Source organism: Homalodisca vitripennis, chromosome 5 (assembly GCF_021130785.1).
Source record: "Homalodisca vitripennis isolate AUS2020 chromosome 5, UT_GWSS_2.1, whole genome shotgun sequence".
Classification (NCBI taxonomy): Eukaryota; Metazoa; Arthropoda; class Insecta; order Hemiptera; family Cicadellidae; genus Homalodisca; species Homalodisca vitripennis.
The window spans coordinates 80,513,683-80,528,242 of NC_060211.1; the positions used below are offsets into that span (position 1 = coordinate 80,513,683).

Here is a 14,560-nt window from a genome sequence, read left to right on the forward strand (position 1 = left end):
GTCCACAGCACTTATCGCAAAACGTAGTAACCTTGAATTTATTCTTGGACCTTTCCCTTCCTTCTAATCCTGCACTTCTTTTATAGCACATTTTACACATTTTTTTAACCCGCCGCCTGTTTTTGCCTGTACCAACGAAATGTTCAGTTTCTAGTAAACGATGTTGTCCTGTTACTTCTACACTTAATGATGGCTGTTCCTCGAGGCCCATCAGTTTCTAGAGCAATACTTTCTTTGAAAGATGTTGATGAGAGTCGCTTGATGTTTGGTTTCACAATTATCCTTGTAAGAAAGCCCAAGCATTTACAATACAGATACCAAAAAGCAAGCTCTCGGCAACTTTGTGATACCAGCATAATGTTTTTGCGGACAGCTGAATTGTATGAGGCCATTTGGTCAGCAATATCAATCCCCATTTTTAACTCATTGTATTTTGATACTACAAGAGGCTTCATAATACTATTCCCATTTCTATCCCTTTTCCCTGTATCCACCATATCTATAGCATGTTTAGTAGAGAGCATTAAAACTCTTCTTTTGTCTTTGCCAGTTAGTTATAGTAATTCCGTCAACATTCTCTACTACAGCCATTTCTCCAGGGGTAAGATTTATGTCTAAAATCAGGTCTTTGGGTATTCCTATATGATCAGACCATAGTGTACCCACTAAGTGTGTTTTTTTTTTCGAAGGAGACATTTAAGCTAGTTCAATTGAGCAATAATAATTATCTACATAAATGGTACTTCCAGAGTTTACATAGGGTTCAATTAGTTCCAGAACAACAGACGTACCCATCAATAAATCTGGTGTTACAATTGTTCCCTTTCCAGAGTAGACTTTGACACCATATGTATACCCTTTGCTGTCACACAGTTTGAAAACCTTAACTCCATACTTATGAGCCTTTTTGGGTAAATACTGTCGGAATTGTAGTCTTCCTCTAAATGGAACCATTAATTCGTCTACGGCTAGTTCATCTTCAGCAGTTTTTAAATTTTTGAATACATCATTTAGCATTTGTATCAAAGGGGTTATTTTTGCTAACCTACCAGTTTGTTCTGCGTCTTCGTTATTATTAAAATGCCAAAATCTTAAATATAAGTTGAAACTTATTTCTACTCATAACTTGGGCTTGCAACAACATTCTTATGTAATATCTTATTAGACCAGTAATCACTTATTCTAGGGTAAGAAGCTAGCTAGCCCCATCCATATTAGGAGACCCAAAAAGTTTTGTCATATCTTTAAGATCAATAGGCTGTCACTTTCTAAGTCTACTACTCCGACTAAGACGCCGTCCAGCTAGTGTTTGGACAGCATTGCAATTAGTCTCATCAACCATAAGTTGAACAATATCATCTGTAACCACACGTTTATAGTAATCTATAGGCTTACTGTTTCTTGGTAAGTTAAAATGATATTCACGTAGTCTAGTTACATCAAATGATTGTTGTAAACCTTGGAACGCACCCCAAGAATTGTCAATAGGCGCATTGGCCCTGTTGTTCCTCCTACCTCTTATTGCTGGTTGACGGTTGAGAGAGCGTCCACGGCCTTGACCTCGACCACGTCCTCTTCTTTCACCTCGACCTCGCAGACGTATAGCAGGTGGATCGGTATTGATATGGCATTCCTCATTAGTAGGTTGCTGGATATCTGATTCTCTGTCAGCATCATTCATGTGGATATCATGAGATTCAGCTAGGTTCAGATTGTTGATTTTCATGCTCGGGGACATTAGAAGTTTGGAGGTTTATTTGGTAATTGGTCATGGAGAGTTTGGTTGTCCTCAAATAAAGGTATTTCTGTAAATAGGTTATCATCTTGAATTTCTAAATCAGAAGTTAGTAGGTTTTCATAACCATTCTCACTTTCAAAAAGATTATTTGTGTTAGATAAAATCGTGCTAGTATTACTTTCCTTTGATAATGATACACAATTGTCATTTGAATGTTCACTGTAATTATTGTCCCAATCACCTAATAAGTCTTGCAAAAATGATGACCTTTGTTAGTATGTGTGTTATTTGCAGTCTCACCTATATCACTATCTTCATCTGTGTCAGGTCCACCCGAGTCACTCATAGGAGGTGTAAAGTAGCTAGTAATTGGAACCACAGTTATTGTCACTTAGATCACTAAACCTCATCTCCCATTAACTCTCTGTCAATTTCAGATGAACCCAGTTGATCAGACATGATTGCAGAAATATCAATTCAAACAACAAAACACTTCACCCACAATATCGTATTACACAAGCAAAACATTTACTACTATCAAAAATATGCCACAACCTATAGAAACAATCAAGCGTAAATGCGATGAAAACAACAAATATCTATAAACGCGGGAAGTAAACACCACCTGCGAGTACACAATATGAACGCAGCTAAACGAATACGCTTGCAAGTATCTGGATACAGGCCCATGGAGAACAAAGTTAGTAGTAAACGCGCGGGAAATAGCCTCAGTTGATGTCGTAACCGATCGATACGACGGGTGAATTTAAAGTGATATTCTGCTCACTAAAAATGACATGTCGTACCGATCGGTACGACATTTTTTTAAATATTTATAAACATTTTGATGGTAATATTTATCATTTTAGATGTCCCTCTAAACACACTACACTAATTTATATTTAAAAAATGTTGCCGGTAAATGTTGGCATTTCTGATGGAAATCAGGTATTTAAGGCCTTGGCAGCTAACGTGTTAATGAAACTTTTGCTATCAAAAATAAAACTTAAGTAGGACAAATACTATATCAAATTAATTGTGATGTTTCACTGAATAATTTGGTATATTATTTATTGAATAATAATGCATAATAAGTATGCACCAAAATTGTAAAGTTGCAATACAAATGTTGGTTTGGTGTGTCTTTGATAGAGCACGAAAAAACAGGACTTTTTCGGTATACTTTTGCTGCAGGAAACTCCACTTAGGAATGAGTATGGCTACATCACTACATTCAAAATTTACTTTTAACAAGATCATCTGCTTCAAACATCGTTTCATTGATGTATGTTGCAAAGAAAAACCTACGACGCAACCATTGTTTGCAACATTTCTGTAATGTAGTCGGACTAGTTTAGTCGCTAGTATTTTGTTGTTTCTCGTAATATATATTAGAGTTGTGTTAGTATCAAATGATATCAAACTTCTCTTAGTGAAATTTGCCATTAAGTGGTATAGATATCTTCAAGGAATAAGTAAATTATAAGGGTTTATTTTATGATCAAAATTTATAATTTGGAGAGGACTATAGCCGCCATATTGATTGATGCACCGGCATTGCTCATTGTGTATTCTAAACTTTTATTTGTGAATTCTAAGCTTTTACCTATAAACTATACTGTGATCAATGGTTTGTTTGTGATTCATTTATTGTATAATAATTGAGTGACATTTCACAGGTTTGTAGGCTAAATTGTGATATAAAAATCGTTATACCTAGGTCTACACCTAGATTACAAATAATGTTTATTTAATTATTTTTTGATGTATTGAACACTATGAGTGATGTAGTAAATAAGTCAGGTAAACCTAGACAATTATTATTATTACACAATGAGGTTTATTATAATAAATTTACTTCATTTTCTGACAATATATTATGTGTTTTTTACAACTTTTATTTCTTGATAAAACACTTCTTAGGATTTGTAAAACACATTTTTTATATATAAAAGTATCTTTAAAAACAAAAAGATTTGTTTTTTAAACTTTTATGCTCTACAACATATTCTTATTCTTATTCTATTTACCAAAAACAATTTACAAATTTTGGGGAAAGTGGAGTTTTTTGGATGTTTTTCACAAAAAAACATTTTTAAGACATTTTGTATATTTTATAAATTAATAAACAAAATTATTTCTATTTTTATAAGGCTTTACTTTTGGATATTTTTGTCTTACTTTTATTATTTTCACTTAAAATGAAATAAACCTAAATTTAAATTTAAAAACTAATTTAACTGCATATAAATGTTCCTTGTTTCGTACTGAAAAATAAAATATATAATAGAGTATACTTTGTTTCAATAATAAATATTCTACATAGGTTTGAATGAAGGCATGTACAACTAGCAAAATAGTGCCTGGCATTATAGGAATTTAAACTGCCAGATTCAGGTTTAAAGTTATTTAATGTGCAATTAATTATATGATTTGTAAAACGGACCGAAATTCCTATAATTATTTCATAGGTGGTATATTGTTCTATAAGATTATTAAGTAAATGTAATAGATATAAGAATTTAAAATGTATATTTTCCACAATTCTGTCTTCAAAATATATTTAACCATGTAAATTACGTTTCTTCAGAACCAATCATTAACTATTATTAATGACTAGGTTTGTCGATGAGGCTGTCAAGTTCTTGGAAGCGTACGAGATGGATGGACTGGATTTAGATTGGGAGTTCCCTAACTGGCCAACTGTGGTCACCAACCAGACCAACTGTTTCACTGAGTTGCTGCGTCAGTTGTCCGCTAGTTTCAGGCAGCGGGAATCTCCTCTGCTACTCAGCGTGGCAGCCGGAGCACCCAAACCTATCATAGACAACTCCTACAACATCTCAGCTATGGCAGAGTGAGTGGAGAATATATTACAATGTCACATAAGTTATATATTGTGAGTCGTATAGTTTTATAAGGTATACAATTTTTTTATTATAGTTTTAACATATCATATAAATTATTCAAGGTAACACTTTTATTAAAATATTTTTAAAGATAACTAAGACGGATGGAACTATATTCTTTCCAACATTGATTTTCTGATTAGAAACCAATAACAAAATCCCAAAAAATCTGTTGTTAAATAACAGCTCATTGCTATTAATCATGTGCTGATTTCAACAACAGTTCAAAAACTCTAAATATTTCAAAATTGTATCTATTTATAAGAAAACCTATTGTTTGTTGCATTTTATTAATAAATTGTCGTTTTGCATTAATAAAATTTAGAGTAAGGCAGATTCAGAAAATGTGTATTACCTTGATAGCATGTCATTGTGGAATAATTGTAATACTTGGAACAGTATTCCTGCATTAACAATATAAACAACATTGTTTATTTACAAAAAACAAACAAATAATTACCAAGACAGAACAAAACTTCAAAAATGATGAAGCTGAAAGACGTAGTACATCTGTCTCATTCGATCTTACAATCAAATAACAACTTTAATATAGGATGTTTTAATCGAATGATCGTTTCACCCACAGTCAACAAACATGATTATTTTTAATATGTATATAGTAGATATTTCATGGTACTTTTTGTTGGTAAAATAGACTTTTGTAAACGTAACATGGAAACCACTTGCTGGGTTAAATATAATTTATGTTTTATTTGTATGTATCGCTCAATACAACCTACTCCATTTTACTACAATATAACTGTTAAACAACATAAAACAACAATAAACAATTGTATAAGATTGAAATATTAAAATTATAATATAGGAAACAAAAATAGTAATCTTAATTTCAAACTAATAAAATTAGAATACAACTGATAAAAATAAAAACAAAGGTGTATTGATAACAGCGCTTTTAGTGATAGTTCCTAAAGTCTCTTATATTAGTTTTATCCCTACCAGTCTCTTATTAAAATTGGTATTTAGTATTAATAATAATTAATGAAATAATAACACTAAGTATTTATACAGTATATAAAAGAAAAAATCCCCAAATTAAGTTATTTGACGGGATAATCAAAGTAAAGTCTGTGCTCCACTTAGTTGTTGCAGTACTTTGCTTTGTTTCTTTGTTCACAGGTTATATTGTGCTAGCAAGCTGAAATCCAGAAATTCTCTTTGTTTGTATTTAAAAGTGTATCATATCATATGATAATTGGGGAAGTGTAAAGTGAATGATTGTATAGTTGAAGACCAAGGATTTTAACTATTAAACCTAATTGGTTTCTAGACTAGAAGGAAAAGTGATAATGAAATGTTTTGTGTAGTACATGACAGTGTAATCAATGTAGCTAATAGGTTTTATCATATTATTTAACACGCACAAATGAAAAAAAAATTTAGCAAAAAGTTAAATGTGAAACTTGCCAAACATAACTTGTCTAACTTCTTCAGGAGGTTTAACCCTTTGGATGCCAAGCAAATTTCAAGATTCGTTTTGAGTAATGCCATGCATGTGAGCTGTGGGTGTTTCCTGAGTGCCAGTGGTAAATGGCCTATAACAGCCAAAAGTGTGCCAAGCACAAAACAGCTATTTTGTTATGTTAGACTAAAAATTTTATAACTACTATCCTAATAATGATAAATGGATAATTTTTGTTTTGTTTTTTAGGTTATGAAATATACTGTTATGTAATAGCAAAGTTTTATGATAATATCCAAAAATAGAAATAAGTAAACTAAAAAAGAAATAAAAATAAAAATCTTTTTTATTTTTTATTTTTTATTTTTTTTTTATTAAAAAACTTATACTATTATACTATTTATGTAAACATATGTTACATTTTACATTAGTATGTATAATTATGAACCAATATAGAAAATTTCAGAAAGAAATTTTGAGAAATAAAAGTTTTATAAGATTTTTAATAAAACTTTACATTTGGACTAAAATGCTAAAATATTGACAATGTAATGTAAGGGCATGTTATTGTAAGGACTTTTCTAAACAAAACTATATTTATTAAACTAGCATTGAGATGGTTGAAAAACATTGGTTAGGACCCTAATGCATGTTCCAAAAAAATAAAATCATGACAAATAGCCTATTTTTTATATTATTTGCTTTTACTCACCCTCAGTTATTGAAAGGCAGAAAAAGTCCAATCTTCAATCACTCACTATTTTTTAGTGCCTATAGTCTATAGCATAGGCCTATTGAAAAATGTTACTAAGTCTATAAAAAACTATGCAAAGAAATGTCTCTATATAAAATATATACATTGTTACATAAACGTTCAGTCTATTTACACTCGTGGCGGGGGAGACAGTCAAGGTGGCAACCCCGGGTGCACTTGACACATACTGTCCTAGACCTTATACTATAACAAATTATATATAAATTTGTTAAGTAACTCTTCCCCTTTCATTTGATGTATCTGTTATGAAGATTCGCTTACTATATGATTTAAAAAAATAATATAATTGCAAAGCCGAAAATATCGGCCCGCGGCACACTTCGGTTAAACGTAATGGGCCGAAAACATCGGCTCTCGGCACACTTCGGTTAAACGTAAAGGGCCGAAAATATCGGCTCTCGGCACGCTTTGGTTAAATATAGTGAGCCGATAATATCGGCCCTTGGCACCCAAAGGGTTAAACTTGTTCCAGTACTAGTACAAGCGATATGGCTCCAAATCTAATAAAAACATCACTCAGTTACCGAAACTAAGGAGAACATAGTCAGAACTGAATTGTTGTGGATAGTTAAATTGGTACCATCACATACAGTATACAATTTGAGACCCTTTTTTATGGCTCCTGTTTGTATTTTTACCACTAAAAGCCCTGCATAAGTTGATAGTAAAGTTGTTATTGTACATTTAGTTTCAAAATTACTAAAGTTTTAATGGAATGCTGAAAATTAAAACTAAATATATTTTTAGAAAAGTGGAATAGAAAGATAGTTTGTATAGTATATTATTCGACTAATTATTTCACTTACTAAAGGTGGTTGAATAATATCAAATTAAATATTTTGTTAAAAATTTTATAAATGACACTTATATTCCAGCTATATAGACTTTGTGAACGTGATGGCATACGACTACCACATGTACCAGCCGTATCTGCCGCTGACCGGAGCCAACGCGCCACTATACGAGCGTCAGGTAGAAAAGGGCTACTTCACCACACTTAACCTGAACTGGACTGCTGCCTACTGGTTGTATAAAGGGATGCCTGCATCAAAAATTATAATTGGAGTTCCGACTTATGGGCACTCATTCACGTGAGTTGTTAGAATTTTCTAATTTCAGATTAAAGACTACATGAAACAGTTTTTGTTTCAAAAAAGGATGATTTTTCCTAGACTAAGGTATTAAAAGTTCTCATGCTTGTTTTAATTAGAGTCCGTTTTTCTTATTTTGGGTACAAATGCATTAATAGTGAAGATTGTACATCAATACCTTAATCTGTTTGGAATATATTCAGGCGTATCAGGTCTTAATTAATTTACACCCTGTATATACACGTAAAGGGATTTTTTTTACAAACCTGTATATATACAAGTTGTAAAATAGGTCCTGATATGCCTGGATATATTCCAAACGGATTGAGATCTCAATGTACAATATTTACCATACTTATTAAAATACGTTTTAAGATTTTTTAAGGATAAAAATTTCCTTCCCTTCCTAAAGGAGAGTAGAAGGGAGTAACTTAAAATTTTCAAACTGCTACCCGTATCTTGTGACATGTCATTTTAAAGAAACAGTCCCAATAGAAACATAATGACATGAATAAACTTCTCTATGGCCTTCCTAGCAAAAGTTATGGGCAAATAATTCCTCACATTTTAGTAATTTTGGAGAAAAAAATTCCCCCCCTTTTCAAAGAGAGTAAATTAAAATTCTCAAATTGCAACCCCTATTTTGTGACATGTACTTAAGGTCAATTAAAAAGAAACACAATGGCACTAAGAAAATATCTCTACAATGTTTCTAGCAAAAGTTATGGGCAAATAACATAACAAAATAATAACCTGTGGGGACAATGCCAAAGTCGTGCACATGTCAACACAATGCATGTGTGATATCTTTCAGTAAGACTTTGATGATATGTATATATTTATCTAAAACGCTCCAATGAATACATGTATATGAATATGAATACAGCTCTTGAATATTGTATTTGAATACTATTAGTCCAAACGAATGAATACTGTAGGTTTGAATTTGATTCTTACAAAGAAATTGTATTCATTTCAAAAGTATTCGAATTCATTTTGAAGTATTCGAATATGTGAATACCCGGCTCTATTCGAATACTATTCAATTATGTATTTGTTGCTCCGTCACTACTTTATAGGTGGCATTACAATTTAAGACATTATTTGCCCATAACTTTTGCTAGCAATGTTATAGAGAGATTGTCTTGTGTCATTGTGTTTCTATTGAATAGTTATTTAAAATGAAATCTCACAAGATAGGGGTTGCAATTTGAACATTTAAAGTTACCCCCTTTAAAAGGGGAGGACATTTTTTTAAATAAGTATGTTAAAGATCGTACATTGATATATAAATCCCTTTGGAATATATCCATGTGTATCAGGACTTAATTTACAACATATATAAATGTATATTTTATTAAAATTAAAAATAATAAATAAAGTAAGTAAATAAAACGTTAATTTAAGTAATAATGAATTAGTAACTCAAATGTATTTTATGTATTTTTTTATTTTACTGTCATGTTTCATACATTTCATATTCTTCAATTGTTCATGATTTTAATTGCTATTGACTATGAATTTAAGTGAATTTAATTAAAACAACTTATAAACATAGTCATGAATTGGTTCATTGTTTTAAGTTTATATTTGACGATGGAAGGATTGTGAAGAAAACAGGATTTTTCTGGACATTTGCCATCGTTCAGTGAAACAAAAAATCAGTAACACTATGTTTCGAGATCTGCAATCTGATCTCTTCTTCAGGTAAATTACTAACCTAACACATAATTACAAACTAGGCTAAAATAAACAACATACCAGAGTGTTGTGACACGTTTAAGTCAGGAATCACAACCACCATGTTGTGTGTCAACTTCACTAACTCTGCACTTAAAAAAAAACTAAACACAACACTAATTATTAAAACTGAATACAGAATACAGGCCACGATACGTCTGCATGAATTGGTATTTAAAGAAATGTGATACAATGGAATTATTGATGGCTTTATGATTTACAAAAGTTATTCTCAGATAGTTGGATTTTGTGTTACAGGCTGCTGAATGAAGGCAACAATAGATGGAATGCACTGAGCAGTGGCATACACTCAGCGGGGTCTGATGGGTTTGTCTAATCTACCATTAGTTCTGCCCAAATATAGTTGGATTGTGTGTTGCAGGCTGCTGAACGAAGAAAACAATGGATGGGATGCACCGAGCAGTGGCATACACTCAGCGGGGTCTGATGGGTTTGTCTAATCTACCATTAGTTCTGCCCAAATATAGTTGGATTGTGTGTTGCAGGCTGCTGAACGAAGAAAACAATGGATGGGATGCACCGAGCAGTGGCATACACTCAGCGGGGTCTGATGGGTTTGTCTAATCTACCATTAGTTCTGCCCAAATATAGTTGGATTGTGTGTTGCAGGCTGCTGAACGAAGAAAACAATGGATGGGATGCACCGAGCAGAGGCATACGCTCAGTGGGGTCTGATGGGTTTGTCTAATCTACCATTAGTTCTGCCCAAATATAGTTGGATTGTGTGTTGCAGGCTGCTGAACGAAGAAAACAATAGATGGGATGCACCGAGCAGTGGCATACACTCAGTGGGGTCTGATGGGTTTGTCTAATCTACCATTAGTTCTGCCCAAATATAGTTGGATTGTGTGTTGCAGGCTGCTGAACGAAGAAAACAATGGATGGGATGCACCGAGCAGAGGCATACGCTCAGTGGGGTCTGATGGGTTTGTCTAATCTACCCTTAGTTCTACCCAAATATAGGTGGATTGTGTGTTGCAGGCTGCTGAACGAAGAAAACAATAGATGGGATGCACCGAGCAGTGGCATACGCTCAGTGGGGTCTGATGGGTTTGTCTAATCTACCATTAGTTCTGCCCAAATATAGTTGGATTGTGTGTTGCAGGCTGCTTAACGAAGAAAACAATGGATGGGATGCACCGAGCAGTGGCATAGGCTCAGTGGGGTCAGATGGGTTTGTCGCATACCACGAAGTCTGCTCTTTCATGAATAACAAGGGAGTAAAGTCAGTGTTTGACTATGAGAGTAAAGTGCCATATACTTTCAAAAACAAAGAATGGATATCATTTGACAATGAACAGAGTGTTGCTTATAAGGTGAGTCATCTTGCATATTTGACCTATTGGCTACTATACATTTTTAATTTGCTTAGTTTATGCTTGCCATATATATATATCATTCTTTAATTAATTACTAGTGCAAACTTATGCACATTCAATGGCAGTTGGTGGAAAATTAGTGCAAATTATAGTTCTTGTAGTGATTTAATATTACACATTCTAATAATTCCACTGATAGTAATTATTTATTTACTTCCAAGTATTTTTATTTATCAGCTAGTGAAATTTTGCAAAAAATTTCATATCTAATCTGATATACATGACAACTGTTACTGGAAAAAATAATGTTTGAATATTTCAGTTGGTTATATATAAAACTTTGATTCCTCCTCTTTCAGGGCTGGAATTCAGTTTGTTATATAGTTTGTATTTTTTCTATTTTTAACAGCCTTAACTTCATTACATTTTCTATTCAATGAAATTTATTTTGAATTGTTACGATATTCTGTCCAATTTTAAAAATTGTTTACATAAAAATACAATTCTGATGTTATACACATTTTATAAATGAATAATGAATAAATATTGTCTTTCTTCACATTTTCAAATAGACTTGAAACACAAAATTGATATAAAGTTCAAAAGCCAGAATCTGTGTATCATGGTGACTGTGATACAAAAGAGTAGTATTTGGTGAGTTTAAAACATATTAAAGATAGCTTACCTTGTAGTAAGTATAGTGGTGATAAGATCGAAAGAAAATGCCAAAAAGGGCTTTGACTTCATTCAATTAAATAGTAATGTTTTGAGTTACTGTACTTTAATTTCATATTTAGGATATATGTTTTGTTACTGTTATCTATAGAGACACGTCAAATACAAGAGTTATTCTGAAAGTCAAGAGTGTCCATTTCTCAAAAAATTTTAATTCAATAAAGACCTCACAATTTTACAACATATTTTCATATTTCGCTACTTTTTTATCTTGTACTCCACCATCTTTCCCGTGTCTTGCACACTCATCTGCCACCAAATTCAAAAACCAGTCACAAACTCCTCTTTAACTTACTGTGAATCTCCATATTGCCAATCTATTCATGTCTGCTAAGTTATCCATTGCCAACCAACTACTATTCCGGAGTTTTGCTCCGGTATGCTTGGTATGACTCATTACTGCATAGTGCAGTAATTCAAGGTCATTCATGACTGAAAAAATTATATCGTTTTGTTTAACATTTTGGATTAGGTGAACCTCTTAACGTTATACTTTTTATATTTGAATTAATAGGGCTGAGAGCCAGGGATTGTTACTAGTTGATAGGGAGATCAGCAGACTTACCTTGAAAACTATGTTCTAGAGTCCACTGATTGATAGAACATAAAAGTATACATATTTTACACATAGTTTTTTGATTGCACTGTAATCTTTCTCAATCAGTAGAGTTGTCTATAGACAGTATAGTTCGTGGATTGTATTTTTTGTTGACTATTATGACTTTTTCTATTATTTTCTGTAAAAGAAAACCCACAATTGTCCAATAATTGTTGATTCACACCAGTTTTTCCAATAAGAAGAGCACCTTCTTCACTGAAATATTCTAAGACTGTTTAATCAAATTCAATTAACTCGTTTGCGACGACATATACCCCATCAGGTACACACGATCTTTCATAATTGCTGTAATGAACCTGATCAGGTACACACCAGGCTTTTGTAAAACGCATTGTGTGCCTAATGGGGTACACATTGCTATGTGATTCCTTATTGCGCACACCAATTACCCCATTGGGCCCACAATTTCTTAATTTTTAAGGTAAATTAATTTTTTAGATACTCCTTGGGGTATACGAAGAAACATATTAAAATAATTTTTGTGTGCAAAATTGTGAAGCCTACTTACTTTCCTCATTATACTTAGATGTTTAACATAAAAAATTACGGTTTTTGCCATTATTATTGAAAAAAATCAATGGCAAATAAAAAAAGTTTGGAAATAAGCCGTCATTGTGAACGTGTAGTTTGCAAATATACTGAGCTGCTATATGGAAGTCGTCTCCACCCACAGACATATGTCTATTTGGAAAATTTATTCTATTAAATTAAATTAATTAACTAATAACCTATCATGTAATTTTAGGAAAAACAAATTTATTTTCAACTAAATTTTTTTACATTTTAGTTTTTATGCTTGTGTGGCCTGTGTCATGACTATGTTTTCTGGTTCACACCAATTTTATTTATTGTTAACAATTAAATTCTTGAAATAATCAACATAGCTGTGGAGATTCATCGTCAGTGAACACAGTTCAGTTGAAACTGCCAATAAAAAACATGTCTGCTTGTACAGTTGAATTGAATCAGGCAGGGCTGTGTAACATGATTATCTGTGACAAAGAAGCTGTATTGATCATTGATTAATTATAATTAAGCTATGCCAACCATGTTACAGCTCTCATCTCTTTCAACTCATCTGTATAAACGGGCATATTTTATTGGTAGTTTTATTTAACATCTCTGGACTGACAATAGCTCTAAGCCAAAATAAGCTGAAATATTTAAAGAATTTAATGGTTTTTTTTAGATATTTTTAACACGAAAGGAAAGGTTAATCGTGTTTATATCCTTATTCTGCCTATCTTCCTGAGTCACTGATCTGTGCAGAGAATAAGGTAGAGAGTCAGTACATTAGATGGTCAACAGTACTAATAAAAATTGCAATGCTCACTAATAGAATTTGAACCTGCACCATCTCTAACTCGGATCTTAAGTCTAATCTTAGACCATGAGGTCGTCACTGCTCTCCCATGATAACAATGTTTCAATGCGATGTGAACTATAAAACGTAGATGATGGTCATACCTAGTATATTTTAAAATGAGAAACAGTATTAATCATATGGAAACATGTTTCTGAATTATTTTTTTTTCTCTATAACAAGGCTGAATTCACGAAAGAACATGGGCTGGGTGGAGTGATGATCTACTCCCTGAACACGGATGATGTGTTGCTCTCCTGTGGGGGGTCCTCCAGGTTCCCTCTGACAGCTCGGGTCCGGGATGTTCTGCAGGATGACCAGTTGTGACAGGTGGAGCGGGGCCTAGACATCGCCCTTCACCTTCACCCCACGCTCTCAATCATTCGCTAACTTACTCTACTACTCTGCAGTGTGTCAATCCTATCATACAAACTTTCAGTTACATTCCAATATTTTGATCCAAACTCAAAATAATTAAATTTTTCCTATGCATTTGTTTACATGCATAAACACTCCAATTTTAATCAATACATCGTTATCATCACACTGTCCTGTGCCCCAGTATGTTATCAGGACTTAGAACCTTATTAATGGTGCTTAAATTGCAAAAATACTACAATAATTATTTTATGTAAACATTAATATGAATATAACAGTTTTGTAAAAAAAAAAAACACACACACACACACACACACACTGCAGATCTCTACTGGTATTGAATTATTTATAAATATTCAGTTTGTGTGTTTATTGTATGTTAAGTTTGTTTAATTTATATTTGGATTTTTATCATATGATGTCATATAGTTTTATTAATGTTATGTTTT

The 14,560-nt window shown here is 32.6% G+C and overlaps 1 protein-coding gene across 2 annotated transcripts in view; it reads left to right on the plus strand.

Annotated features, from left to right (window-relative positions):
* The window catches only part of LOC124362433 (acidic mammalian chitinase-like), a 38,263-nt gene extending 23,966 nt beyond the window's left edge, over window positions 1–14,297 (plus strand). The window contains exons 5-8 of one of the 2 annotated variants that reach the window (XM_046816928.1): window positions 4,359–4,595; window positions 7,721–7,936; window positions 10,803–11,013; window positions 13,917–14,297. In XM_046816928.1, the coding sequence (XP_046672884.1) occupies window positions 4,359–4,595; window positions 7,721–7,936; window positions 10,803–11,013; window positions 13,917–14,060 (808 nt within the window). In that variant the 3' untranslated portion in view covers window positions 14,061–14,297. Of the gene's footprint in view, window positions 1–4,358; window positions 4,596–7,720; window positions 7,937–10,058; window positions 10,605–10,802; window positions 11,014–13,916 lie in introns of those variants that run through there. The other variant, XM_046816929.1, reaches the window with a different exon arrangement.
* The last annotated feature ends 263 nt before the right edge of the window (window positions 14,298–14,560 follow it).